Source organism: Chamaea fasciata, unplaced genomic scaffold, assembly GCF_029207755.1.
Source record: "Chamaea fasciata isolate MVZ Bird 193981 ecotype frontalis unplaced genomic scaffold, bChaFas1.0.hap1 SCAF_20, whole genome shotgun sequence".
NCBI classification, from domain to species: domain Eukaryota; kingdom Metazoa; phylum Chordata; class Aves; order Passeriformes; family Sylviidae; genus Chamaea; species Chamaea fasciata.
The window spans coordinates 5,667,686-5,679,620 of NW_027094105.1; the positions used below are offsets into that span (position 1 = coordinate 5,667,686).

The 11,935-nt window shown below is 45.5% G+C and overlaps 1 protein-coding gene across 1 annotated transcript; it reads left to right on the plus strand.

Moving 5' to 3' along the window:
• The first annotated feature begins 1,163 nt into the window (after positions 1–1,163).
• On the plus strand, positions 1,164–8,416 carry SET (SET nuclear proto-oncogene). The gene is made up of 8 exons (XM_066201519.1): positions 1,164–1,519; positions 2,690–2,747; positions 3,720–3,862; positions 4,472–4,575; positions 4,752–4,865; positions 6,129–6,299; positions 6,396–6,542; positions 7,454–8,416. Exons 1-8 carry the CDS (start codon positions 1,447–1,449, stop codon positions 7,475–7,477), a joined length of 834 nt encoding a protein of 277 aa, XP_066057616.1. The 5' UTR covers positions 1,164–1,446; the 3' UTR covers positions 7,478–8,416.
• The last annotated feature ends 3,519 nt before the right edge of the window (positions 8,417–11,935 follow it).

Here is an 11,935-nt window from a genome sequence, read left to right on the forward strand (position 1 = left end):
GTCTGCTTGCTCTTGGTGCAGTGGCAGGTGTGCTGGCAAAGAGCTCTGTGACCTTCTGGAGAAGAGCTCCCCAGTAACTGAGCTGGATGTGACTGACAGGGCTCTGTGCCCTCAACACAGCATGTCCCAAGTTATTTATATGGGTTTGTTTAGTCTTGAGGAGGCTCGGGGGGCACCTCATTGCACTCCACAAGCACCTGAAAGGAGGATGCAGTGAGGTGGGGACCGTTCTCTTGTGCCTTGCCTGCAGTAAGACAAGAGGAAATGGCCTTAAGCTGAGAGGGGAGCTTCTGATGAGATATTTTTCCCTGCTAAGGTGGCCTTGCATTGGAATAGGTGGAGTCACCATCCCTGGAGGCATTCAAGAAGTGTCTGGATCTGGCACTGGGTGATGTGCTTTAAAGAGTTTGGGGGATCACAGTGGCAGTACTCGGTGAACACTGGACATGATGTTCTTAAAGGGTCTCTTCCCAACTTAGCGATTCCATGATTACTTTGTGCCATGTCCCGGGTAAGGCAGGCAGCGCAGGAAGGTGTGGATGCCACATCCCCAGAGCACGGCAGGCTGGGAACGCAACCTCACTCCCGGCAGGGAAGCGCTGCGCTTAGTCCCGGCGAAATGCCTCAGGCAGAGGGACCGCAGCCTTCTGAGCACCGTTTGAGGATCGCGGAAATCCATTCCTGCCCCTCGATGTCCCCCGGTGGGGAGAGGGGACGGGCCCCATCCCGGCCGCACCAAGGGGTCGGTGTCTCCACGGGCCGTGAGGGGACGGAGCGGACGGGGGGGAACTCACGAGGCCTCGCGCGCGCCGCGATACCGAGAGCGCGCAGGCACGTGCAGCGCGCGCATGCGCGGCCCCTTCCCCTACACACCCCGCGCGCGCCTCCGCCCTCCCGCGCGCGCCGTCCTCTGTGTCTCCGCGGCGCGGCCACGCCCCCCGGCGCCCTCCGACCAATGGGCGCCCGGCTTGGGGCGGCCGGGGGGCGCGGCCTCCCCGCGGCTGCGCACGCGGGGCCTCCCCGGCGTGTGTGTGTGCGCGGAGGGCAGTGCGCCTGCGCATCGCACCGCCCGCGGCAGAGCGCGCCCGGGGCGGGGGGCTCGGCGCGCACGCGCGGTGCGGCCGCCGTGGCCCGGCCGGGCGGGGGGGCCGCGCATGCGCGCCGCGTGCCCGCCCCTCGCCAGCAGCAGAGGAGGAGGCGGCGGTGGCGGCTCTGGGCGAGGGAGCGCGAGGGGAGTGAGAGGTGTCGTTGCCGCCCCGGTATCCGGCAGGACCGCGCGGAGGAGGCGGGAGCGCCCCGGAGGCGGAGGGACCTGAGTGGCGGCGGCAGCAGCAGCAGCAGCAGCGGCAGCGGCGGCAGGAGGAGTCAGTGCCCGGCCCCCCCCCCCGCGCAGCCCCATTGCAGCCCCCCCCTCCCTCCCGCCCTCCGCGCTCCGCAGCCACCAACATGTCGGCGCCGGCGGCCAAAGTCAGTAAGAAGGAGCTGAACTCTAACCACGATGGGGCCGACGAGACCTCAGGTGAGGCCGCGCCGGGGGCGGGACGGGAATGGCGGCAGCCGGCGCGGCCTCCGCCTCGCGCCGACCGCCATTTTCCCCCCGCCGCACGGGCCGCGGCCGCGCCGGGGGCGGGCGGAGCGCGGGCCCGGCCGGGCGGATGTGCAGGCCCGGCGGCGGCGGGAGGAGGCCATGTTAGCGCCCTTTTGTCTGCGCTGCCGGCCCGGCTTCCCTCCCCGCGGGGCCGGGCGGGGGGCGCTGCGGCTCGGTGGAGCAGCGGGACCCCCCCGCCGCCCCTCCCGGAGCAGCATCCGCGGAGCCTCATTGTGCTCCGCCGCCGCCGCCATGATGCGCCGCCGCCTCCCGCGCCGGCCGCGGCCGCGTGGTGCTGCCGGGCCGCGCGGGGATGGAGCGGCGGAGACACGCGGTGCCGGGGCCGCCCGCGCCGTCCCACGTGCGATCTCGGCTTTTAAAGGTCGGGGCTGTCCGCGGCCGCAGCGCCTTCCCCACGTGCGTCCCCCGCGTCCGCGGGGGGAAAGGCAGAGCTGTCCCCCGGCGCGGGTCGGGCCGCGCGGGACGCGCACCGGGCGCTGCTCCGCTCCAGCCGCTTCGCGCTGCCGCTCATTCATCTCCCGCGCGGTGGGTAAACAGCGCTCCGTAAGCCAGGCCTCGGCCAGACTTGGTCCCGGGGAAGGGCCCGTTAGAAAATATCTGCCAAACGGCGGCTTTCGCGTCTCTTACATTTGTAATCGTCCTTTCGAACGTTCTTTTCGGTTTTTGGAAGGTAGCGTGTGCCCAGATAGGCTATTTCTGTTGATACTCTATTGCTTTTTAAATTACTTTACATTTTTTCAAATGTGTTGGTCGTAGTAAATGTGGCTTATTACTCTTTAATTAAATTATTATTGACCTATGATTTAAGTGTGCCTGTAAAACAGTGTAGCGGGATGTGAGCTGTGGTTTCTAGGGGGAACTCACTTTAAGGGCTGTTTTGTCAAACTTCGCTGCACTTCAGCTGCAGTAGCACACCCTTTAAAGCTGGTGCTTTGAGGTCTTGTAACTCTTGGGACATTTAATAGAAATACCTGAGAATTTCTACAGTAGATCACTTGAGAATGTCTCAAAGAGAAACCCCAGGTGATTTGTTAGGCTTTGGAATGGAGGGTTATTGACACGTTTTCATTTGTTTTTCAGAAAAAGAGCAACAGGAAGCAATTGAACACATTGATGAAGTACAGAATGAAATAGACAGGTAAACATTATTTAACTTTTAAAATGTTTTAGCAGGAACCAACAAAAGTGAAACTGTTTAGTAAAGTGAGCGCTCAGTAGTACTCACTGTCTTTGAAGTCCGCCAAGGTATACCTGTGTTCTGACTTTATTAGAGACATTAAAATAACAAAGAAGTGTCCTGGTTTCTTGCTTAACTGTCTATAATTAAAGAGGTAGAACTTGAGTTTGAAAATTTAAATTAATTGTGGTGTTTTTGATAATAGAAATGTATTTCACACTGGCTTCTCAAGTTAATGTGTAAGCTATTTGGCTAAAGCATTTCCCTGTTAGCAAGCCGAACCAAACACTTGGCTGAAAAGTCAGCTTTTAGTATACATTTTTATTATAATATTCATATACTTGTGCAGCAATACACAGAAAATGTCTCTGAGATGTTCATTTTGTATGCCAAAGCTCTTGGGACTGTGGGTTCTCTGTCAGTCCCTGCCTGCATGTTCTCTCCATGCCCAGTGCTCTACAAGGACTGCAGGTGACTGTTGGGGCTGTGAACATATGAAACTGTTGCAGTATCAGTGTTTTGGATTTTTACAACAACAGTCCCACTTTAAGTCTTCAGATTTTACTTGCACAGGGTGCAGCAAGCTTCCTTACCTATCTGAAAGTTATAGTGAGCAGGTGATAGGCCTGTGTTACCCATCTGCAGGTTTTATGTTCAAGAGGTAAAACACTGCTTTGCTTTCCATAAATAAAGGTCCACCTCTGCAGAATGCTCAAGGTGTTTAGGAGCTTCTATTCAGACCAGGGAGATTTCTTCTGGCAGAGTGTTTTTTAACAGTTGTTACAGCTCTGAGCTTCTGGGGTTTTTGGGACACATCATCTGCAGAGTATGGCAGACTGGTCTCATCAAAACCTTTCAACTTTGAGTTAACTGCTCTGATGTGTCCTTAAATCCCAGTTCTCTCTGTGGTTAACATGGCTCTTTCTATTACAGACTGAATGAACAAGCCAGTGAGGAAATTTTGAAAGTAGAACAGAAATACAACAAACTCCGCCAGCCATTCTTCCAGAAGAGGTCAGAATTGATCGCCAAAATCCCAAATTTCTGGGTAACAACATTTGTCAACCACCCACAAGGTACGTCCTTAATAGCCCTCTTTTTTCCCCCTGTAAATTCAGTGTTTGCTTGCTTGTTATGTGAGTGTCTTAAAGCTCTGAGGGTTTTGTGGAGTTGTTACTAAGCACACAAAACACTGCCTTTCTGTCCTAGATTGTATTTTTGAAGCTTTTTCTTTCTTGCATTTGTTGACCAAAAGAACATCTTGTTTACTGAAATACTTGAACCCTAAAATTTCTTTCTGCGTTTTGAATTGCAAGCTTCCCACTTTCTTCAGTTCTTTGGGAACTTAAAGCAAAAAAAAAAAAAAAATCAAACAATTATTCTAGATTGTTTGGGTGTTTTTTTACTTGGAAGTGAGCTCTTTGGGACTCTTGACAATAAACTTTCTACAAAACAAATTCGTAGACTGCTTAGATTGGACAAAACTACATGCATGAAAATCGGTTTCAGAGGGAAGGGTGGGTATGTGTGGGTAGGCTGTTGGCTGGTAACTTGAAAAGAAAGAGCCATGAGGAGTTGGCTTGGACAGATGTGTTGCTTTATAGATCTTTCTGTCTGTCAGTTTTCTGTGTTTTGCCTGCCTGTTTTATGGCTTTATTAATGTGGGATTCCTCCTTCTCTCTCAGTATCTGCACTCCTGGGAGAAGAAGATGAGGAAGCACTGCATTACTTGACCAGAGTTGAGGTGACAGAATTTGAAGACATCAAATCAGGTTACAGAATAGATTTTGTAAGTACTGTAAATGATCCGTTCACTTGTGATTTTGCTGTCATTTTTTAATGTAATTGCTTGTTGGGTTGTGGTTTATAACTTAAATCTCTGCAGTTACTTGTTTAGTGCCAGGTTTGACTTGGTATGTGTGTTTCCATTTTGTGGGTTCTAACTCCTCGCTTTCCGCTCTGCAGTATTTTGATGAGAATCCCTACTTTGAAAATAAAGTTCTCTCCAAAGAGTTTCACCTCAATGAAAGTGGAGACCCATCTTCAAAATCGACTGAAATCAAATGGAAATCTGGAAAGGTATGTATTGTATCTGAGAGAGCACAAGTGTGACCAAGTGAAAACATTACCAAGTGCTTGTCTCTTCTTGGCCAGGATCTAGACTGTTGTGTTGTTTACTTAAAATAACTATTAAATGAAGAATTCCAAGGACAACAGGTTTAGGTGGATCACATAGCAGTGTGTGCTCTTGTTTTATATTTTGCTCTATTTCCTCAACTTCATTTCCAAAAGCCACATCTTTTGTAGAATTTGCAGCCACAATAATGTGGAGCATACCTGTCACCCAGGCAGTGTTCAAGCATTATTCATTTACTGCAGTTCCTTTCTGTAGAAGTTAGAAATTACTTCAGTGTTATCCTGAAGATTTTGAACTAAGTTTTTAAAAGTACAGCTGAGGGTTGCAGTTAAATTGCTGCTTGTCTTGTCACTCTCAGACTGAGGAGAAAATGCAATGTTTTTCTTATTGAGAACTAGAATTTTTCCTCTTATACTAGAAATTGCATTCCTGTACAGATCAGTTGAGTGATCTTTACACCACAAAATCAGTGTGAATTCTGCTGTTGTTCTTCCTTAAACAGTCTACACCTATAAATGTTGTCATTCTGTTAAGAGAAAAAAAATACTCGAAGTGTGGTAACAAAAAGATTGTTGCAAACTTACTGCACTTACTGCACTTCTTGTCTAGGGTAAGGTGGTAGATTCAGACCTTACATGTGTTCTTGTGACCATGTGTTTTAGCAGTTTGCGTGGGGTTTTTTTGCACTTACTATAGAGAATGCCCTGAAGACTTAAGAGTGGAAAATTTTAGGCAAAAAGGTCTAGGCAGGTCTTTATCTCCAAATGAATAGAGAGCATAGAGGTGTGGAGACTTTGTTAAACTGGGTGTATGTAGTCGTTGCTGCAATTACAACTACTCTTGAGTAGCATTTAGGCATTGTGAGACCTTGTAAGTTCAATGTGTCATTAAACACTTGTCATACTTGTGTGTCCCTGAGATAGGGAAAAGTAAATCAAATATGAGATTCTGTGAATTTCTCAGTGTTCCCGTGGAGGCCGTTGAAAGAATTGAGTGGGTCTCCTGTTTTCTCATGTTCATTAGAAATGCAGTATCTTCTGTCAGTTGTTTGGGTTTCAGATGTGTTTTACAGACTTACCCTTGAAGAGGGAGGGGAAAGTGACTTCTTAGGGTTGTTCAGACAAGTACATTTTTAAATGGTGCTTATAGGGAGAAAAAATGCAGTAGAAAGACAACTTTAGGGAACTTCTTAACTTTCTTTTCAGGACCTGACAAAACGTTCAAGCCAGACACAGAACAAAGCCAGTAGGAAGAGGCAGCATGAAGAGCCAGAAAGCTTCTTCACCTGGTTCACTGACCACTCTGATGCAGGGGCTGATGAACTAGGAGAGGTCATCAAGGATGACATCTGGCCAAATCCTCTACAGTACTACTTGGTAGGTACAGCCCTGAGCAGGGCATCTGCACCCACAACAGTGCTGTGAAAGAGTGAATTTGATCACTGTAGTTGATGTTGCAAATGTGTCTTTAAGGTTCCTGATATGGATGATGAAGAGGGGGAGGGAGAGGAGGATGATGATGATGATGAAGAGGAGGAAGGATTAGAGGATATTGATGAAGAAGGAGATGAAGATGAGGGGGAGGAAGATGAAGATGATGATGAGGGAGAGGAAGGAGAGGTGAGTAATCTTGCCCTTCATGCCATGCACGTGGTGTTTGAGAGGGATCTTGTAAGAATACCAAGCCATTGTGACAAAGGTGAACTGGTTCTTCTCTGTACCCCAAGGTGTGAGAACTGTGACTGCATTAACTTGAGTGGTTTCAGGTAGTAATAAGTATATTTGTGTATATGAGAGACAGTGGAAGTACATGGTTTCAGCAGATTTGTAAGGGAAGTACTTTAGGAGAACTAGGATATTAATGTGACAAAATTCTTACTTCATTACTGAGCATTCTAACAATGCTTTACATATAAATGGCTTTTGTTGATGCATCCAATCATCCTTCTCATTTGTTGGCTTATTTCTGCTTATGGCCAGGCTAGCTAAGACTTTCTGTTGGGTTCAGGAATTAAAAACTTGCTTTAGTAATAAGTGGGATCCCAGGGTCAGCATCCAGGGTGTTGGGAACTTAGTTTAGAATGTCTTTGTTTCTTGGAACTGGGCGTGGTGTGTCTGACTTCCAGCAGCACAAACTATGTGCAGTGGGAGGAGGAAGGCTGCTCTGGGCTCTCTTTTATAACCTAGAATTTGGCATGTGAAAGGTGAAGCATTTTGTTCTTCTGAGTTTTACATGAGGGGGGAAAAGATGACCCCTTCACTTTCCACATGTTAAACTCATGTTAGTGCTTGTTGTGATTCTAAGTCACAGTTTATCAAACCTCTGATGTGTTTTCCTTGGGACACCCAGGTAGTGAGTGATTTCTATGTGGTCAGTAGGTGGGCACCCAGGGCAAGTGTTACCGTCCTTTAATGAGGGCAGAGACGATCATACAGCACCAGGAGTAGCACTGTAAAAAGTTCTGGTCACTACATTTGCTATCTGAAGTTTAGTGATTAGATTTATTTAATTGTTGCTTATCTTTCAACAGGAGGATGAAGGAGAAGATGACTAATTGAACACTGATGGATTCCAAACCCCCTTTTTACCTTTTTAATTTTTCTCCAGTCCCTGGGAGCAAGTTGCTGTCTTTTTTTTCTTGTGCTCAGTCGCCTTGTTCTCTTGAGGTCTCTTTTTCTCTCCTCTACACCATGGTTCACGATTTATTTTGGGGAAATACCTTGAGCAGAATACAGTGGAAAAGAATCTACCAGTTTCTGTTTCAAGTTCATTTTTATCCCTTTCTGTCTCAAAACAAAAACTGTTTATGAATTCAACACACCATGTTCTGTGGGAAAAAAGAAAACCTTCTGCTCCCTTCACTCTGCTGGAAGCTGAAGAGTGCTAGGCCCCTGTGTAGTAGTGCATAGAATCTAGCTTTTTTCCTTCTTTCTCTGTATATTGGGCTCAGAGATTACACTGTGTCTCTATGTGAATATGGACAGTTAGCATTTACCAACATGTATCTGTCTACTTTCTCTTGTTTAAAAAAAAAAGAAAAAAAAACAACAAAAAAATAAAAATAAAAATGGGGTTATAGAAGGTCAGCCGGGGGTGGGTTTCAGAGGTTTGGGTGGGTTAAGTGGGCATTTTGACAACATGGCTTCTTCTCCTTTGGCATGTTTAATTGTGATGTTTAACAAACATCCTTGCAGTTTAAGATGACACTTTTAAAATAAAATCTTCTCCTAATGATGACTTTGAGCCCTGCCACTTGATGGAGAATCAGCAGAACCTGTAGGATCTTATTTGGAATTGACATTCTCTATTGTAATTTTGTTCTTGTTTATTTTTAAATTCTTTTTTTTTTGGTGGTTTTTTCTTTTTTTTTTCTTTTTGGTTTTTTTTTTTGTTTGTTTTGTTTCACTGGAAAGGAAAGAAAGATGCTCAGTTTTAAACGTTAAAGTGTACAAGTTGCTTTGTTACAATAAAACTAAATGTGTACACAAAGGGACTGGTTGGTCTTCACTGAAAGAAACAGTTTTTATATCCTATTTAGAACTTGCTTGTAGTTTCTTGGCATTTTTGGGGGCATTTTGTCAGTATTTCTGTAGTGCAATGCAGCCTTGTGGTTGTGTGGACTGAACCAGTTCATGTAGTTTCCACTATTTCAGTACCTGTAAAGTGTTTCCTTTGGTCGTTCCTACTGCACACTGACTCTTGAGTTGTCTGCAGGGTCATGTGCTCTGTGTGAAGACACAGGTGTATATTCATGTTTTGCAAAAAGGAAAGTCACTTGATTTGTAGAATTTTTAGTAATTTGCAGTACTGTGTCTCCAGTACATCAGTTTGCATGAAAATACCGTGCAAGCTCAGAATAAAAAGACCAAGGGGTGGTCTTAAAATATTTGGGTGGTTTTGTAAGTCTTTTCAGTTGAAAACAAATCTTAATTGCAAGCAAATTTGGGGGCTATTTCAAAGAGCAAGATTATTAGTAAAGTTAATGTATAAAAAATGCTACTTCACTGCTTTTTTTTCCTTGGTAGCAGCATGTATATGTGCTTTAGATACACTGTACTCTCATTTTAAGAGACTGCATTTGAGAAATTTGTAACAATTTCACATAAGAGGTTGTTGGAACTGGTATTCCACAAAATGTAATGGAAGTTGTTTTAACATGCTTTGCTTTTGAAATATTTAAAAAAATGTTCTATCAGCTCATCTGAAATTCAAACAGCTCTTTGGATGTGTAGAAAAGACTGTCTTCTGGGAAGACTTGTTATATTCTCTGATTCCTTTTCCTCACAGAATCTGCTGTAGTCAAATTCAGCTTTTTTTGATGCTTAAGAATACACTTGGCAGAACAAGATCAGTGTCTGGTTGAGACGTGCACAAATAACATGTGTGAGGGAAAACATTCTGTAAGTGTGTGGTCCAGCTTGGATTCAATCCAGTTATCAGAGACAATGCAACGTCCAGTCTCATGTGATCAATGCAAAAATAAGACAACCATGTACTTTATTCCATCTCAACAAAAGCTTCTGCCCTCATCCTGCTTTGCAGAGCCAAGTACAACGTTGATCAGTAATGGTTTCTTACCATCTAGAGAGAGAAGGAACACAAAACCCATGAAGTCCTATAAATCTAGTGTTTTTTAATTTGATTCCTTTTTGTTGTAAGATTGAAAATAGCTTCCTGTTGTGGTAGAGGGTCGATGTGCTGTTACTTGCCATGATGCCTCATTACTTAATTTTTATGTAGTCCTAATTGTAGTTCCTCAAGGAAAATAATCTTTTGCTAGTCTTGAATGCTTTAGGAAAAATATGGTGCCATTGTTGTTCCATCCCTGTTGGTTACTAGCAGAAATCTTATAAAAACTGTTTTGAAAGTAATCAAAGCTTCAGGCTCTGTAAAGTCAAATACCAGGAGCAAGAAATGAGAAGTCTGGATAATTAAATGCTACTTAAGAGATTTTTTTCTTGCGCATTCTTTAGGATTTTACAGGGTGCCAAAATACTCTTGCTACTGTACTGATAATACTGAATTTGCTGTGAAACTTGAGAGTTTACTCGTGGCAATGGCTAAAGAGTAAACTAACATGGTAAAAGAATAAAACATATTAGTTAAGTGTTATTTAAATTTTTTTTTTCTAGCATGGAAATGATTAGGGATTAACACATTTCTCTGCAATGCTGAAGAAATACTGCAGCTGGCCGTCGTGTGCTCGGACTGTTCACTTAATGTCTAATTTGACTGAATGTGTGTAACGGGTGTCCATTTTTTCTGGATTTATTTTATATGTGTATAAAGAGCTTTTAAAAAGACATCCACCTTGGATAATAATGGGACATTCATTCTTATTAAATATCTATCGTTAATTCCCCACTGCTTGAGCTCCTCACATCCAGTTAATCCCACTGTGTGAAATTTGTCACAGGGGGTAGCTGACTTCAGGTTTTTTTGGCCTGAATTTCCAGGGTTAGAACATAGAGTTGGCGGCAATTTAATAAGGGTGAAGCTGCTGTGCTGGGGCTATATGGCCTATCTCAAAGGTTATTTTTAAGTTTAATTGCTATAAAATGGAATCTTTTGTCTGTAATTTCTAGTGCCAAAGGAAACAAATACATCTGAGTGAGTAAATACAGTTAGAAAGGTTTGGGGTTTTTAAAGAGATTATCTGTGTACTTATTCATACTTGTCAACATAGTTTCTGTCCCTGTAAACAAGCATTATCTGAATCAATTTCTCAGTCATTTATGATACTCATTTGAATCTGTAAGCTCTTTGTACCACACGAAACCAGGTGCATAAGGATAGTATTTTGTTTATTGGATACTGTTCCTGAATTTTGAAGCCATGTTGGTTTTTTGTTTTGTTTTTGTTTTTTAAAGAGAATGAAATCAATGAAATAATTTCTCTGCTGTACCTTCAAGCTATCCTTCTGTTCGAAGGAATTAAAATACATTTAACTGTTACTTGATGTTACCCTTTCTAAGAGTCTTTTTCAAAAGAATCAGTTTTTTAGTCCCAAATTCACGGGTGAGGTGGACAGTGTTTGCTTCCCCTTTATGGAGAAGAGTGAGGGGATGTCACAAGTGACTGGTGCACGACACTTGCTTCCTGCGGGAAACAGATTTATGCTTAATGTCCTTCCTCTCCTGAATTAAAAAATTGAAACTTTTTTAGTCTTTTTCATGATCAACACCTTCCCCGCGTGCTTGTGCTCTCTCTGGTATAGATGGTGGACAAGGGCTGCGGTTCGAGGTCGGGACGCACCTTTAGCCCCCGCCCTGCTCCGGGACTATCCCCGGCATCAGGGCATGGATCCTGCAGGATCCTGGAAGGGCTGTGGGGGCACGTCGTGCTCACAGTTGTGACGCTTTTTTCCCCGCGGAATAGGGGCTTGCTGAACGGGCAGGAACTGCTAATCCCACCCGCGGCCCCCTCTCTCCGCAGGATTTGCAGGACACACGCAAAGGGCATGGGACTGCGATGCTGGGTAGCCAGGGACACGGCCTCTGGGATCACCCGGGAGCTGAGAACCAGCCCCTTCCCTCCAGGCTGGGGAACTCCGGCTCCCCAGCATCCCTGAACTGCTGCCTGCCCTTCCTCTGCCTCCCCGGGAGGGTCTGAGAGCTGAAGGAAGGAGGGGGAAGCCGCTGATTTATGAACCCCGAGTGCGTGGTGGGCAAAAGACTCCTGCAGGCACCGTCCCAGCCAGAGCCCCCCCAGCACGTCCAAGTGACAGCCGAATCCTGACCGCCGGAGGTGTGGAAGCGTGCCGGCTCCTCTGGAACTCAGTCTACACCGAGTAGTTGGATTTTCTCCTTTCCATCATTTCCACTGAATGAACAGTCAAATTAAAATAATTGCTTAAACGCTATAGAGAGCCTGGACCATGCTCTAAATAGCATCAGGTTTCTGAAGGGTTTATATTAATCAAATGCGCTTGCTTTATTAACAACAGGGGCATATTCAAAGGTTTTGTATTAGTTTATGGTTTTATTAGTTCAAGTCAGCTAAGTTGGTGCAA

What these genes read in the sequence shown, in the direction of transcription:
- SET (XM_066201519.1), top strand. Translation starts at nt 1,447, where the DNA reads ATGTCGGCGCCGGCGGCCAAAGTCAGTAAGAAGGAGCTGAACTCTAAC. An exon ending in TGGGGCCGACGAGACCTCAG is followed by an intron (nt 1,520 to 2,689) that starts GTGAGGCCGCGC and finishes TTTGTTTTTCAG; the next exon opens with AAAAAGAGCAACAGGAAGCA. An exon ending in CAGGTTACAGAATAGATTTT is followed by an intron (nt 4,576 to 4,751) that starts GTAAGTACTGTA and finishes TCCGCTCTGCAG; the next exon opens with TATTTTGATGAGAATCCCTA.